This window comes from Lottia gigantea (genome assembly GCF_000327385.1).
Source record: "Lottia gigantea unplaced genomic scaffold LOTGIsca_43, whole genome shotgun sequence".
NCBI classification, from domain to species: domain Eukaryota; kingdom Metazoa; phylum Mollusca; class Gastropoda; family Lottiidae; genus Lottia; species Lottia gigantea.
Genome location: NW_008709504.1, coordinates 493,897 through 511,923, shown reverse-complemented (window position 1 = coordinate 511,923; position 18,027 = coordinate 493,897). Strand labels below are relative to the sequence as shown.

At 32.0% G+C, this 18,027-nt stretch overlaps 3 protein-coding genes across 3 annotated transcripts; 1 reads left to right on the top strand and 2 right to left on the bottom strand.

The window, feature by feature from the left end:
- Window positions 1-127: 127 nt before the first annotated feature.
- Window positions 128-1,007, top strand: LOTGIDRAFT_123274 (hypothetical protein; the record flags this gene model as incomplete). The annotated part of the gene is made up of 3 exons (XM_009060531.1): window positions 128-227; window positions 589-660; window positions 880-1,007. Coding segments are annotated over 3 exons (300 nt in total), but the record flags the coding sequence as incomplete, so codon positions are not given.
- A 5,185-nt stretch (window positions 1,008-6,192) lies between these two features.
- LOTGIDRAFT_123261 (hypothetical protein) lies at window positions 6,193-8,152 on the bottom strand (the record flags this gene model as incomplete). The annotated part of the gene is made up of 5 exons (XM_009060530.1): window positions 6,193-6,363; window positions 6,591-6,927; window positions 7,176-7,288; window positions 7,530-7,720; window positions 7,999-8,152. 5 exons carry the CDS (start codon window positions 8,150-8,152, stop codon window positions 6,193-6,195), a joined length of 966 nt encoding a protein of 321 aa, XP_009058778.1.
- Window positions 8,153-8,786: 634 nt separating this feature from the next.
- On the bottom strand, window positions 8,787-11,380 carry LOTGIDRAFT_123321 (hypothetical protein; the record flags this gene model as incomplete). Its single annotated transcript, XM_009060529.1, has 3 exons — window positions 8,787-8,975; window positions 9,327-9,487; window positions 11,317-11,380. Coding segments are annotated over 3 exons (414 nt in total), but the record flags the coding sequence as incomplete, so codon positions are not given.
- Between the last annotated feature and the right edge of the window lie 6,647 nt (window positions 11,381-18,027).

The window sequence follows — 18,027 nt, the reverse complement described above, 5'->3', positions numbered from 1 at the left end:
ATGCAGAAAAGTATTTACATCAATGTAATTGCAATAGACTATCTTCGTATGTACCTGAATGTCGAAACACGCCCTGCATCAGTACTGTTATTAGAACAGTTCTAGTTTTTAATTTATTTCAACTTTGCAGCAAAAGACTGAAGAAACCGTGACAGGGAAACAAAAGTTACAAAGATGGTTGAATAAAAGAATGAAAATTTGTATGACAGATGGCAGAACGTTAATCGGTAAGAATTGAAAGAACCCAAATCAATTTAGGTAGGCCTACCTGGTCACAGACGTTTTGATATTTAGGCACAAGCCACAAAATGTTGGTGCAGTATTTACATTGCCCACTGTTTATTAATGATCTTTACAAACCCATGTTCAAACATATTTATTGCAATAGCAGAATGGACATCTGTTCAAATCAGATTCAGAAAGCCTATGACCATTGTAAACCATTTGTTATATTTAGAAAACACTACAGTTTATTCAAAGGTTAGGAGTTTTGCAATCATAAGGGGCAATAAAAAATCAAACTTATATATTTGGACTGAAGATATTTTGTGTGTTTTTTGATATATAAGCTATGTTATTTTACTACAGGAATATTTCTATGTACAGACCGAGATAAAAATGTCATTCTAGGATCCTGTGAAGAATATTTAAAACCTCCAGGTACAGTAAAAACCTTGTTTCATTTTCTTTAACATATATCTGACAGAATGTCATTGATACCCCATCTCATGCTGCTTGCATGTGTTAAAGATACAACAACTATTAAAGAAATTAGGTTAACTTTCCAATAGGGTTGAAGATTTTTTTAAATCATGATGTTTCTAACTAGTTTGAGGTATATTATTAATATATTAGGTATATTTATATTTCTTTTTGTAGAAAGTGAAGAGAAAGAGGAACCGAGAATATTAGGACTAGCAATGATACCTGGACATCATATAGTCAATATATCAATAGATGAACACGATAAAACAGTACCTTATAATCTAGACATGGAGGTCAGCTGAAATTATTTATATTGAAACAATTCGTTCGTGAAACATTTGATGTGTAAAAAAATGTATGGTCAGTGAAGTATTGATTAATATGATGTTCTCAAAATATTACATTTTTCAAAGACTATTTGCAAGTGAACATTGAATAATTCGGGTGTTATTAAAACATTTGATATGTGCAGAATGAGGCTTAGCTCAGGAACAAGAACTAATTCTGTGTGAGAATAGACACTTTCTATGAATGAATTCAGACTGTGAAGTTTGTCCCGGATCAAGTATGGTCAAATGAAGATAATCAAAATAAAATAACAGATTATCTCCCTTTAATCACAAAATTAAATGTAACTTCATGCTAAACAATGAAATAAAATTGAAACTAATTTGTGGTTCTGTTTCATTTAGACATGCAAAGAAAATTCTTCAACAATATCCCTGACCCAGTGCTATAATATTTTCTCAGATTTTCCCATCTGTAGAAAGAAGAGATTTGTGTACATCTATGAAGGTTTATAACATGAGCCTACCCTTGTGAGGTATATTCAAGCAAATATATTTATGCATATCAGAGAAAGATTCAAACAAGAACAGTCTACTATATCATGAAGTAGTTGAAGTAGTATTGAAAACAACATGACAGTTTTGACTACTCTTTATTTTACCTCAAGCTATGTTTTGAATCGTCCATTAAAGTGCACAATTATATTTGCAGGACCCCACCCTCTGTAAAATGAAGGAGATAGTCAAGATACATTTGTTTTGTGTTTATTTTAGATATAATTACTTTCAATATATACAAATATAAACTACTATTTACACCCTTTTTAAAACATATAACAATTAAAAACAGAGTTAAAATTATCTTCTAAAAACACCAATATTTCTCCTAATAAAAATCACAACTTACCATAGAAAAATAAAATATACATCTTAAAAATTTGCATGAAGGTTGTCTGGGGTGACAGTTTTGGGACATTGATAGGACTTTGATCTGTTGTTACCTGAAAAATATTGTTATTGTTCGATGCTCAGGCATTACTGTTGACAAATTAACGAACACTTGATAATAGGTGCCTATAGATAATTTCTCGACTAGTGTAGAGAAATTAAAGCCGTAGAAAATACCTGAAATTTGACCAGCAGTAAATTTATTTGGAACAGAATTAAACCATGGTGCAATGAACAGTGTATGAAGTGAGGAAATAAACTAGAAAAACAATAGTTTTAACCCTTTGAACACTAATTGCCAGAGAATTTAGCGTCATATACACTGAGCTATACACTGTGTCTGTTCGTAGTTGCTCAAAGTGTCAGAATAATAAGAATGTTGTATACGCAGAATTAAAGTTTGACACGTTCTGCAAAGTTAGTTTACAGTAGACACCATGCCAATGGTGAAAGGGTTAAACTTTTTACCTTTTATATCTTCAAAACCCTATCACCAGATTCTGTAAAATACTAGTCTTTAGATGACAAACAATGATGTCAACAAAATACTCAACAGAGAGTTTATATACCTTAGCTAGTTTTTATTTTTATCTCTGAAGGTTTGTATAATCAAAGTTTGGCGTATGATAAGATATGAAGAACCTTTTTATTAGTTTATAATCCTGAATCTTACACTGTGCTTCGTCTCTTAGCACCTTCATACTAAAATTTAGAAATTTGAGCAGTTTGCTATCAATAAATTAGATTTATATACAAAAACTAAAAATATCAAAGTATATACTGATAATAAAATAATAGTGGTGGTTCGAAAAATATTGCACACTTAATCTTTATTTCATTGGCTGTTTGTAGGGTAAAAATACTGTGCCTCATATTCGCAAATATACACACAAATTAAAAATATATATATTTACATAATTGGGACCCTCTTTTAGTTTGAATTTGACAATTGTAAAGGTTCGCTTATTGTTGATGAATTAATAAAATAAAAACTAAATTCTGATGAAATCAAATGGGAATTTGTCTTAGGTTAAAATATTCATAAGATTTTTTTAAGAAACAACAACCAGGCCATGTATTCTCGAAATGATCATGGCACTTGGATGTCCTAATGTCTTAACTTCTAATACTGTTCTCGGATATCCTAGCTCTAAGATTGTTTCGAGAATATATGGCCAGGCTGATGAAATGAAATATAAATTCTTCTTGTCAACCTATCTCTCACACCCTGTAGCCTATCATATTGGTTAATGAACAATATAAAACGGTGATACAAGTATATGATATGACCCTGATTAAACTAAGAAATACTGTTACAATACAATACAAAAACATATCACTGAATAATTGAATAGTGTAGTGTAGATAAGATAAAAATTAAACTCTCACTAGATAATGGTAGGGTAACCAGTGTGAGGGTTTAAAGTCTAGGTCTAGTTCAAGTTAGAATGTAGGATGATACACCTGTCTAACATTCAGCCCATCGAAATAAAATACTAAAATACAGTGGAGATAGGGTGTTAAATGGATGGGAGTGATATACTCTTGTGTAGATCTAGATCTAGTGCAGACACCAACTAGAATATAACATGAAGAGATGGGAGTGATACACTCTAAAGTTAGATCTAGATCTAGTGCAGACACCAACTAGAATATAACATGAAGAGATGGGAGTGATACACTCTAAAGTTAGATCTAGATCTAGTGCAGACACCAACTAGAATATAACATGAAGAGATGGGAGTGATACACTCTAAAGTTAGATCTAGATCTAGTGCAGACACCAAGTAGAATATAACATGAGGAGATTGTCTAAAAATCTACCAACATCTAGAAATAGGATGCTTTATTTGTGTCATGATGAACAATTCTAAACTGTGACAAGATTCTAATCATTTAGTAGTTCAAACCCATTTTCTTAAACCTGAAATAATCTTTTGTTACTTTGAAAGCTGTTTTTTATTTCAGATTTCTAGGCATTATCAAAACTATAAATGGAATTCAGCAACATCAAAGTGAATTAGTAAGCTTCAAGTAGTAAGCTTCAAGTAGTAAGCTTCAAGTAGTAAGCTTCATCTCACAACATTTATTTCACGACAAATTGTCACAGTTTAAAATGATCAACCCAGTACCTAATTCAGGATACATCGAAATACGAAACAGCATCCTATCTCTTCTATTCTAGGACTATCATGCTTCAAAACAAGTTCTAAACACTAATAAGGATGGAATAAATTTCTAACAAGACTAGAAATGTTTTAACAGACATCTAAAAACACCCCTGATTCTGCAAATGAACTCAACATACATAACATTGTACAATATTGATAGAAGGTATGCATGAGTGGATGAGTTTAATTAAGAATGCAGGGGTGTGGAAATAAAAGACTGTTACATTATTTCTAACTTAGGAACCAACAGGATGACTCTAACAGTAAACAGATCTCATGAAAATTTTCTTAGATAGATATGAAATTTTTCGCCAATACACTCTTTCATACGCTATTCTGATTTAGCTATTTTTCCTCAGATTTTTTTAAAAAGATTCAAAAGTTCTGATTGGATGTAACATATTCATTTTGCTACAAAATTCACACTGGAAATTTAGAATTTGCTGGAGACACTAAATCACTTGTAAGAAATATATAGGTTCTAAAGGCACCATCAATTTCAAGAAGATCAAAACTACCACTTTCAGCCACTACTTTCCAAATCGGCTACTAGATTTCTCCAAACAGCACAACCCTGTTACAACATAGTTGGCAAAATCCAAAAATATCCACTAGCACTTTTCTTCTTTTATCAAATCTTTCACAACCCTGACTAATCCATTGTTACATTTCCATTACTATATCGGAACTTTCTGTTTTCAGGCTGGCGCCAAATCTATTGGTTCTGCCACAGAGTCTAACGAATGATGCTGAATTTGAATCGGTGCTGATATTTTACGTTTTGGTGTGTCGTCGAAAGCTAGTTTCAAATCGTCTTTGAATTTTTTACCAAAAGCACGACTGAGGGATCCCTGAAAGTAAAAAAAACAAAAAAAATCTGTAAAAATTGAAATTTTCTTCACAGCTATTATTATTTGTAGCTTTCGCAAAAATCAACATCATAAAACGCTTAGTTTAAGAAGAATTGCAAGAACCACAGTTATCCATGCAATACATATTTTTTTAACATGAGCCAAGGTAAACCATTTTCATGATCTATCGAGATGAAATGTGGCCTATTAGAAATAATAAAATCAAGTTCACACTATTAAAATCTCTCGAGAGTAATAAATAGAATATTTGTCAACCTACCCGAAAACTAAGTCGACTACGAGATGTTTCTTCGTTAGATGATGTACTACGATATGATCTATTTAAGGATTTATTAGCTGAACCATTGTCTGTTTTCTTACTGTTATTATTAGGGGTATCTAAGGCAGCTCTGAAAAAATAAACAAAAAAATTATTCAAAGTTTAAAAATAAATCATTCTGTATTAAAATTCTAAGCCATGATTTTTTAAAATCAGTTTCCTCTTTCCTATTTCTCTGTAAGCTTCAATAGACTGCAGCCTTTTCATTTCAATCTGTCATAAATCATAAGACTACACAACCAGGTTTCTTCCAAAAGTTTACTACACATATAATAAAAAATTAACTGAAAAACTTAAAATAAATCATAAGTAAATAAAAATAGTACATAAATATATTTAAATATAGTTTTATAGATTTCCATTAATAAAAGAAAGCATGAAACTGAATGAAAAATAATTGAGATATTACACATAAATAAAGTTAAAATAATGGAGGACCAATAACATACATCCATATAAATATAAGGAAAACTTAAAATAAATACATATATTTTGATACACATATAAATAAATAAATATAACTATAACGAAAGTAAATAAGACTAACTGTTAATAGATTAGACCTGTACCTTAATATATTCATTCCAGCTAGATATACTCTGTTAAGAAAATTAGTTAGAATTAGTACTAATTACCTTCACTAATTAGTGATGATTAAAATTTTAGTTAGTGGGTTACTACTCTACAAAATGTCAATGTACTTGAAAGTTCCTAACAATGACAATGACATACAGTTTCAATTTTTGACATCGAACCCTTCACAGGAGCTATAACTAGATATTGTGCCGATATCTCATCAATATATTGCGTTCGAGGCATGGTCGGGCAAAGATTTGATGAGTTAGCAAGGATACTATCAGTCAAGGCTAATGAAAAAGATATTTCGTAGCTTACCTAGCTGGTTTAATAAGGGACTCTAATTCACTGTTCAGATGACGACGGATATAAGATTTAGATGGGGGAATTCCCAAGGCTGTTGCTAGGGTATCCCCAGTAAAAGATGGTTCTAATACCATTAAAGCACCATGGATACCACTTTCTTTTAGGTTTTCACTGTATTCCTGAAACATACAAATTCTCTTTTTAATAAAAATTGATATTTTTCATAAAGTTTAAGAAAATAATAATCCTCTGATGGAAAATTGCAGAGTCTATTTGAGATCAAAATTTTATCAAAAAGCATAGTCTTGATCACTTGCATAAGACCTATAGACAACTGGATATTATAAGGCAACAAAAACAGACAAAGCCAGGTAGTGTGCAATGATGAGAAACTTTAAAAACTTACCCCTAAATCTATAGATTGTATCCATTTAATAATACGTTTATTGGTCCACACTAGTGGGTCGGTGTTCGATTCCTCACAGACACTACGTCTTTCGGTCAACGCCTCCTTATCATAACTTAACCTCCGTAACAACTCAACTCCGTGTAAAACACTCGCTTGATGACATTTCCGATGCATATCAAAATATTTCTCCAAGTCTTTTTTATTAAGAGTGTTTAACGTCCGTCCATCGATAAGATGTGATTCAAATATAGCTGTATATTGCTCCAGTCCTAAATCTGGCAGCCATCTATGGGAAATCCATGTGTGATCTACAGCATCTGCCTTGGGAAATTTCCTAAAATTAGAAAATTAATTAGATTGAGGTATTTCAAATAGGAATTTTGAGAAAAGTGAATGACCGCTCAAAAAAACTAAATGCCTTTTTGTAATCCAACTTTCAAGGGAACAGTGATATCTACAGCCTGTAGCATACTGTGGCTATTTTCATTGTAAAAGTCAAATGATAAGATGCTTTTTCATCATCCCTCCCCTCCCTACATCAAAAACTGTACAAATAACCAAAAGAAGACATGTTCTACTTACACTTCTACTGGTTCTCTCTGTTCCTCTATAGCCAGACGTAATTTTCTACGATGTAAAATATTCACGATGTTTAAAGCATTGTTTAACTCAGAATCACTCAAACCCAATAATACCTACAATAAAAAAACAAAACAGTTTGTTGAAATTTAATGAGGTACACTTCATATGCTTATAGCTATTCATACATTTTCCATTTTTGCTGGTGTCTGGGTATTTTCATGTCTTAAAGTATATTTCGTTAATATCATGTGATGTCACATAGTAATAGCAGCTTCACCAGCCAATCAAGTTATTACATGGCGTTTTAACAGATGCAAGTGTTCAAAGAGTTTAAAGAATGAAATAACACCTTACCTTGCCACTCTTGATATTTTCAGCACACATTTTACCATACATGGGCATATTTAATGCTATTTCTAGCCAAGCTAGCACATGATTGGCTTTCCAGGTTGACATGTGAACTCCCTTTACTTGGTCTAATATTCCCAGTTTTTCTTGATAGTTTTCTTGACTCAGTAGAGTTAATTTGGGACACGGACCAGATTCTGAAATGAGAAATTGACAGTTTAGAGCATTTCTTAAAACACAGATAAAAAGCAAGAAAAACACAACCCTATTTTACAAAGAAAACAATCTAGGTAACTAAGGTCTACAAACTAGTCCTTAACCAAACTTCTTGGCATTGATCTTTCCCAGGATTATCCCTACACATTTACAGCTGGGTCAACTTGAATCATGAGTGTAGATGACTTTTTCAAGGTCACAAGATTACTGTTCTGCATTTGATTTGGCATCCTAAAAGTTTTCAAAGAAGTCAACCTACCATCAGAATCGAGTCTTTCACTGGCTGGCATGGCAATAGATCGCCTAGTTCGCCCCCTAGTGAATACTCTAGATAAAGAACCAAAACTCTTTCTCTTCTTTTTAGATTTGACGTCTGGTTGTGAGTTTTCATGACTAGTGTTAAACCATTTCATTAATGGCGTTATGGAATCTTTTCTATCGGTGTTTGGCGTACTGGTTGATACTGGAATGTAAGACAGAAGTTTCAAAAACCATCCAATCATGAATGCAATCAATTTTGACAGTCAGAAAAACTGTTGTATTATTGGAAATTCACCAATCGCTTTCAAGCATGGTTCACAATGAGAATATCGTTTGCACCATTTAAAATGCAAACATAATTTTTTGTTTGAAGGTTTCCCGATACCCTAGATGTACTATTAAAATGCTGATCAATTAAAGAGACAGATTATCACTCTAGGAAGGAAAGAATATTAGACTTACTAGTAAAGTTATTGTTGTTTGAGGACGGAGGAGGGGACTCGTAGGGTGGTAGATCTTCTACTGGAGCTGATATCTCGATACTATTAATAGTATTATTAGGATCCGATATATTCTCTAATTTATTCGTACATCCTACCGTTTCTTTAGCCTAGAATTATAACAATTATATCATCAATTATCTAATAGTGAAATGAATGGAGTTATACATCCTACTTTTCTGCACCATATGGATAATTTTTAGAGAGAAAATATTAAAGAATGAGCAGAAACAAGTATTTTTCATTATTTTGTAGAACCTCTGGGCACCACAGAAGGCATTAAGAGCTAAAACAATAGTGATAATTGTAAATGTTGATGTTTACGTACCTCTACTAGTTCAGCTTCCAGTTTTTTAATTTGTGTTTCTTTAGAGTCGAGTTGAGCTCGTAGAATAACCACACGTTCTGCCGAATCTCTAGCTTTCTTAATTATCTCCCATTTCTCACGTTCTGACTCTTCTTTCTCCGTTACAAGCTGAAATTTTACAAAATATGTCATAAAGTTTTTGAAGTTTAACTATGGAGTCATAATTTAATTCACAGTCTGGTCATTAAGTATAAAACTCTTCTCCAATCAGATTTTCCAATGTCCTAGCAGACGACAATTCAACTCGGTAGCAGACGACAATCCATCTTGGCAGCAGACGACAATCCAACTCTCTATGGACTGAGCTATTCCATTTTCCTAGCAGACGACAAACCAACTCCCTACTGACTGAGCTATTCCACTATCCTAGCAGACGACAATCTAAAACTTGCTACGAGATGAGCTATTGCACTGTAGTGTTAGTGAGAACCCAAGTTGAAAGATTTTATTTCTACCCACCTGTTTTATTGTATCATCACTCTCATGAACTCGCTGTTCATAATTCCTGATAAAATCTCTCAATTCCGCCTCCTTTTCTTCCAGAGTTTCATACAACTGTTTAATCTGTTTTAACAATTCCAACTTCTCTCCTTTTAAACGTTTTCTATCTGCTTTCATTGCTGTAATAACAATATCAACATTTAGACAAAAGCACTCAAATTTTATCAGGAAAAAAACTCCTGTTATCCTGTTAACCAGCTAGCAGAATGTCAAATGTTAAGATTTTGGCAAAACATGTTATAAGGAAATTAGTTAAAGTGTCTAAACTAAATGTAAAATATGAAGAATCTTGATATAAAATATTACAGTGAGTTATTGTATGGTATATTAAAGTTATCAAGTGATATCTCATCTTTAAATCTAGTAATTATAGTTTTATACAGGCTGGTATGTATCTTTTCATGTTTCTGTTATATCTCTAATATTTTACAGTTGGAACATTTCATATTTCATAACTTATCATCACCGAGTTTTAGTTCTGTGTTTTATTTTGTCACGTCCGTAAAAATTTATTTGTGGGTTCTAAAATAGTTATATGTGGGATAGGGATTATTGAAAGCACAAACAAAGAAACTTTTTTAAGAACTCTTGTCATAATTCTAAGCTGCAGAATCTCTGTTATGATTTTTCGTTTTTTTAGTGCAAGATGATTTGATGTATTCACGGATAAGATTGGAGAAAATATAAAATGTTTTAGAATAAAAGCAATGTATTCATTATTAGGATTCAGAATTAAATAAATTTTTACATCTTAATTTGGTTGATAAACCTTGCCCACCTACTAAATTAAAACTATCATCATTAAGAAATGAAGTAATATGTGAAGGAAGGTGTAGGTTTGTAGCTATATTGATGTGTGTTTCACAGCTGGTGAAGTAAGTATATCTATAAATAAACTGTTTGATTCCCCAGAATAGTTCTGCTAGCTATTTTAGTAGACTTGTTGGTATTTTTAACACTTCACATATTACCCAGGTATTTCCTTTTTTCTGCCAAATTATCTGGAGCATGTAGACTGTAGAAACGTTTGGTGTTGCTGCGGCACTAAGCATGATAGAATTTAATAATCTTCTGTGAATGGTGCGTGCATAGATTCTGAAGTGAAAAAATTCCCTAGCGTGCAAAGCTCAATTGAAAAATACCTACTTTTCAGAACATCTCAAAAGGTTCAATCGAGGGGAATTGGTTGGGCAAAGCAACATTTTAAGTGAATTAATGAACGAGCAAATCTTCATCTTTTTATTTGACCTCAAAATTCAGTTTGAAAAAGGCATGAAAAAAGTGTAACCCAGAAATAAAAATCTAAAAAGTTGGACGAAACAAAAATGGAGTAAAGAAAATTGCGGAAGGGTAGAAATTCTTGGTGAAGATGTTTTCAATGCATGTACACATGTTGTACGAATTATCTGTACGAGAGAAATACTCTCTAAACCAAAACATGTAAATAAACACCATCATGACAGTGAAATCTAGCGTTTTACATTTCTGACATTTATAGCTGTTTTATTTTTCTGTTATTAGTATTTTATTAGTTGTATTTATGAATTCTAGCTGCAAGGTGTTAATGTGTTCCATTTTATAGATCGTTTAGTTTGCATATTAATAATGATGACAGAAACTGTACCATTCAATTTAATTTTCCCAAAAAACTATAATTCTACAAAGCCTTTGCTTGTGACATGCTACAGTATTGTATTTGATGTATTTTTGTATTTTTAACATTAGCCTAGCAGATGACAATGAGCTATCTTCGAATTCAAGAGGTATTGATCGAAACTACAGTGCCTAACTGCTTAGCAGACGACAATGTCACTTGCTTAGTGTTGACCATACAAGCAAACCAAAAAAATAACTAGTAACCAAAAAATCAGGAGCAATAATAGTATAGTATTGAACTCCTCAAACGAGAAGTACTATCAAGTGTTACTATGGTAATAAAGAAACAAACCTTGTAAAGCCTCTTTGGCACGATTGAATTCTTGTTTCATTTGAATTAATTCTAATTTTAACTCTCCGTTACTCGGATGAACGTCATTCGTAGATTTCTTGTTGGATTTTAAACCCTCAATTTCTTTTTTTAAATTTTTAACTTCATTTTGTAAACACGTGTTTTCTTCTTTCAATTTCACCGTCTCGATATCATCACACGAATCATCAGCTTTCTTTAAGGGTATAACTGAAAAAACATGGAGAAATTTTAGACTCAGACGACATTGGGAGGCTACGTGATCAGGCAATTAATCAAAGAGATGGCGTAAATTTAGTCTCAGCAGGTAGCGAGACATTTTTAATCAAATCAACTGGAAGATATTTTAAATTTTCAGAATTACTTGATTACTTGTTTAAAGTTTGATTATTAACTTTCTACCTAAAACAAAAATTTATCATGACAAGTTTCAATATAAACATAACCCGGAGACCAAAATCTTTCACAACTTTTTAAATTTGATTCATCCAGATTCGAGCCAAAATTCTAAAAAGGTTAAACTTTACCAATAGATGTAAAGATAACTTAGTTAAGACTCGAGTTTGACTTGATACTGTCAAATATAAGTTATAAAAACCCCAATAGATGTTAAGATATTTTAAGATCAATCCCCAAGTTTAACATTTGGTATGTTAGATTGATCAGTAAGCTAGTACAAGTTTATTTCTATTATAGTAGAAAGGTTGGAAGAGTAGTTGATAGTTATCAGATAGAAAAATATCAATTACCACCTGGCTTTATCAAACTTTTCTTTTTCTATTGAAAGCTGGAATATTTTCCGTATTTGAAAGATTTGTGGGTAAATATTATCGGTAACTGTATCTATTACCACTAGTAATTCCAAAGCTACGCTAAAAATTATAACAATTGTCCCAGGGTGAAGAGGGTTCGTGAAGCCGGTGGTTTCAATTTCCTATGGACTTTCCTATTAATCTCAGTTTTAATTAATTTGTTTTCAATATTTTTCAAAAATTAAATATATTTCAAAAATTAAAAATTCTGGACTTACTTTCCTCAGTGGGTGTTTCTGGATCACTTTCATTTTTCTCAATGTCTGATTTATCATCGTTAGAGCTAATCTGAGACAGACGTTTATTCGTGTCGGCTAGCTCAGCACGTAGAGCATTGACTTCTTGATTGGCAGCTTGAATAGATCCATCAATCCGTGCCGCGAGCTGTTTATTATCTTCTACCATCTTCCTGAACTTTCCCTGAGCGTCGACCAGAAGACGCCGGATTAACACCATGGAAGATTGAAGAGTCTCTTGTTCCCGTGGTGACAAATCTTTCTCCAAATTAATATCCACATGACTCTGAGAGAAGATGTACTGAACTATCTGGTCGTTGAGGGAGTCCAGAGACTGGATCGCTGAAAATAGAAAACATAAATTTATAAATACTATGTTTGTCTAAACATTAAGCCATTTCGTAACCACGACTGATATTCAGAAAAAGAAATGGTGAGAAGAGGGACTGGATAGCGGGGAAAAATAAAACAAAGATTTATAAACACTTTGTCCATAAAAAAATACTTTAAAGAGAACCACAGCAGTTTCACAATCGGAACAAATCAGAGCCAAAGAAGGTTATTATAGTCAAAGAAAACAGAAGGGCACAGAGTAAAGACTTATTACAAAACTAAAAACTGAAATCATTTCCCACTGGTTCTCTCTATAGACATATTGTATGTTACTCCATCTCTTAATATATATACTATCCCAGCAGAAATGTTTTTATATAAAAATAACATTAAGAGCCAAAAGATTACATCAATACAAGTCGTATTCACGCAAAATATTTATTATTTTGGCATAATCAGCCAAAAATATTACAACAACTTTGATACGCAATGTTTGTTTTTCAACCAGAGATTTGAGATAAAAATATATTTATAGTTTGCAGTTTGTAAATATTAATGTTAAAAACAGAAGGAAATAGCAATCAAATTGTTTTTTTATTTCTGTCGAGAATTCCCTCAACCTTCAGTCAGATGGTTTTTGGCTGTATACTCTCGTTTATTTTTTGAATTAAACTTTTATTGGTATTATGGTTGGTTAAATTTACAACATGTTTACTTTTCGTGAACATAAAAAATGTCTGTGTTATCTGTTTTAATGTGGACAAGTTTCTTGTCAATACAGATTGTTCTGCGTAGTTTATAAATTGAATCAAACTTTACTAGATCTCATATGGTAAATTCCAAGACAATGTCTTACAGTCATGCTAGAAATGGTGTTAATTTCTTTAGATCTCTCACCAGATTCAACATGTCTGGAAAATACAGGTAGATCAACATCCCTCATTTCATACATTACAGACGTGCTAGAAATAGCATTCCACAGTTTCTCTTGAACTCTCACCAGATTCCAATCTAAATTCCTGACACTTATAACAATCCAAGTACATAATTTTCATAATTTACTACACCTTGACTCTTTTATCTTTTAGATTAATTAACATTTCACTAATTAGAGCTAACGAGGTATAGCTTCGTTAATTTACATCATTTGGAAATATCATAAATTATAACCATAGCCTCGTAGAAAATTTGGATGGAATCAATTTTACATCGACAATCAACTGATTATTTTTACCTGAACTTCTTTATCTCAAAAATTATTTAACATTTTATTAATACGTGGTGGTAACGATAGCTTCATTAAGTTTTTTTTAAAATTATATTTAAATATTATAACATATGAATCATATCTGAAATGAGTCTTTCAAGATAGCTGGAACATATCTCAAAATTTAACACATGAAAAACATTAAGATTTTAAAATTAATGTATGATTTTATATCTTTTTGAGAGTGAGATATTAAATTTTATATACGAGATAATTTCTCTTGAAAGTTCGTAATATCCAAGGTCAACTTCAAAAATACATACACTAGATTTAATTTTCTTTGTAGTTACTTCATATCTCTTCAAAGAAAATTATAATTTAGGGAGTGTGTCTCTTACAAAAACTTTTCAGTTCCAAATTGACTAAATGTTTACTTTTAATTTTTACATCCTCTATGTTGGCTAGCTGCTCATTTACTTTGAGTTCAAGGCTGCTTTAGCAAACTTTTCAGATTTTGTCCATGTTTATATCAAGCTGAATTTAATTGACAGTTGAAAGATTTAAAAATACTTCTAGCTTTTGTTTACAACTGAGAAAGAAATAATAAATTCTTAAATGATTCTCACAAAAGAGGCAATTTTAACTTTTCCAATTTGACAAGATCAAACCACAATTAGATCTAATTTCTTTAGCAGGAATTTGCCTCCAGTCATATTAACTACCAGCTAAAATAAAACTAGACTATACAACTCTATATTGTAAATAAACAATCAGAAGTATTAAATATTACAATACACTGTTTTAATGATATTCAAAAGAGGCTTATCATGACTTTGTCAAAAGATATCTTGGTTACCTACCAGTTTATTTCCATACATTCCTCTCAAACCCTGTCCACATACTCACATCCCCTCCCCCCTAAACCAGCCCCCACACAACCCCCAAAATATAAATTGTCCTAATCAGCTAATTTCGTAACCAAAGAATTATCTTTTACCTGATCTTCTCTAAACATTACCTCTTTCTCATACCCCCTTCCCATTCCAATTACCCCACACCCTAACCCTGCCCAGACAATATCCCTCTCCATAATACAACCCCTTTAATCAGCTAATTGCTGTAACCTACGTCAATAAAACATATTTTCTGATCTATCAGTAAAATTATCTCAGTTTTTCACCTGTTACTCTCTAAACATTCAACCATATCTTGATAAAAAAAAACTGCCAAAATAAATATTTCATCTTTCAATGTATTTACTCTTTAATTATCTTATTTTCTATCATTTTATTACAATCAGAATGTTTTTCCAGATCTCTGAAAGTCTACAAATGTAATCCAAAAGAACAGCAACTTCCAAATCAAGCTTGTATCATACTGGACCATAAATATCCGCACAACTGTTAGTATATTTAATCCAAATTTTAACTGGCTAAGGATCCTTCAACAATCCAAACCACATTAAGTTTGATCCAAATGACAGAATCCTTGACAAGCCGAAAGAATTCAGTTTTATCCTAAGAGAGTTAACTAGGTGAGTATCAGCTTGCTACCTTACATCACCACTAGTAGACCCTGACCAGCTGGTAGCCAGATATCATCTACATTTCTTAATATAATATTTACTAGCCATAACCTTCTGATATATAGCTCTCTACAGGTCAGAGGTCAGAGTACATCATCATTCCTTCTGTTATCCACCTGGATCTTCTAGTCACACTTGATAACTTAAAGGTGAGAGGGATTGATAGAATCTCAGAGCAACTGTTGAACCTATAAAACGAAGGAGTGGGGGTGGGGGAGGGGGGGTTTGGCAGGGGGTCAAGATTTTCTTGCAACTGAGAGAACCTTAAAGCAACTGAATTTTCAATGACAAGACCACTTCTATATTTCTAGGACTATACAGAAGAAGTTTGCAGCAAAATTTATAAATAAGAAAACAAGCAAGCACACAATTTATGTTGACAACTCAAGTAGGAAAAGGCATTTGTTCATGTAAAGACTACCACTTTCAAAAAATCCAGCGAGTCAGCAGATGTCTATCTATCTTTTCTTTAAATTTGAAAAAACCCAGAATTTTCTTCAAACCTGAAAGTTTTTACATGATTTAACAGCCGTTGCTGCACGGTTTAAATCTTAAATTTCAAAAACTCCACTTCATTTTACATAAATATAATATATTAACGTACTTATAAACCAAAATAAAACTTCAAATTTATAAAAACATTCAGGAGAAACTTTCAAACAATCAGTATATGGGGGGGGGAAACTTTACTGATATTGGAGCCAAATTGTACAGATGGGTGAAGAGGAGCAAAGATATTTGGATGATCAGAGTTCAGATAATTTTTTTAGGACATCTAGGTCCTGTTTCAAACCTAAACATGAGCTGTCCATTTTATTTGAGGATAAATAGAAATAATAATTAAAATCTGTAACAGTCTTTGTAAAAGAAAATATGCATACCTCATTCATATAATAAATAAATTTAAAATAAATCCTTATGGTTTATAATCCTTCGATCAACTATATTCAATTCAATGTTTGAAAATTCAAAGAAAATATCCAAAATGAAAGGAATTCACTTTAAATTACACTAAATTTAGGATCCAAACTGATGAAGTTGACACAAAAATCTAAAAATAATCCCAAGAAAGAGTAAGAAATCTTACAAAAAAATTCCCAAGTAATAAATTTCTTAAAGATCACAGAAATATTTTACAGTTCACACCCTGATGGCTTCCAAACTTTGTAAGTTATGAACGATAGCACGACAGGATATTTCTAGCACCGCCAAATATCACAGTTCTAAATGTTTATATGGTCTAAAATTATCTTTTTATATGAACTCTCCAGTAGCGATGATGTTGAGGTTTGGTTTATCGCTTCAATATACACTGTATATACTGTTAGCTTGTTTCTTATCTTACATAGGTCTACCGTAGATTTCTTAATAAAACTTTGATATCTAGTTCCATCAGTTTGGAGCCCTGGAAACCAGTAAACTGAGGAAAGGTTGGATATTTAGTACCTGTAGTACCGCTGCTATATACACTGTATATATTGTTAGCTTTTTCTTATCTTGTGGGTGGATGTTAGCTTTTTCTTTTTTACTAAAGTTTACCTGTAATCTTCTTAATAAAAAAAACACCAGATGTGGTTCCAACAGTTAGGGAAGCTACAAGCTAGTTAACTTAGGCTAAGGGTGGAGGCTTGATATTTACAGGACAGTTACAATGACTATTTCTACTGTTCGTTTTTTTTTATCTTACTAAAGTTCACAGCAACCTTCCTTCTGTTAAATGTGGCATCTCTAAAAGTTAATTGTTAACCCTCCAAATGATAGCAACTGTAGTGTACAGTTAATCTAATGTTAAAGGTTATTCCTTATCTTGCTTCCAAGGTCTAGACCTGTATTGGAATTGTACAGTACTATTCCTAATAAATTTGATCTTACTGAGGTTTTAAGTAGACCTACTATTTTAATCAAACTTTTTAATCACTTTGATATTGATCTTAAAATATCACTCTGAAATCAAGTGCATGTTAACTATATATGACCAATCTTCAATCAATCAATGCTGTCATACAAGAGTTACTACCCTTGTCACTTCTCAAATGGAAAACATCAAATAATGTTTAATCATTAACCAAGTCAATTGAAAATTTCTTAAAAATTGCTGAAAAAACTTACATTGTACTATTATTAAATTACAACAGTAAGAGTTATTGCCCTTGTCACAATGTAAAGAAACAAACTTAAGGACTTCAGTAAATATGCGACATTTTATCGTTGAGTTAATAATTGATATTCAATCAAGATGTTAATATTGCCATAATTCTACTCCATTTTTAAACACAACTTTAATATTGACATTAAGGTGGAGGTCAATCTGACGTATAAAACTTAATAAAACATCGGAGGGTCTTCCAGCTCATTTCAATATTGATTAACAAAATTTACTTCAACATTTTTACCTCTATGTAAAGTGTTCGTTAGTGTATGTTGTCTTTTATTTGTTACTATCTCGCTATTAAAGGGAAAGATTCGCCCACCAGTCAACCAATCATACCCATGTCTCAGAAACGGGAATTATCAGTAATA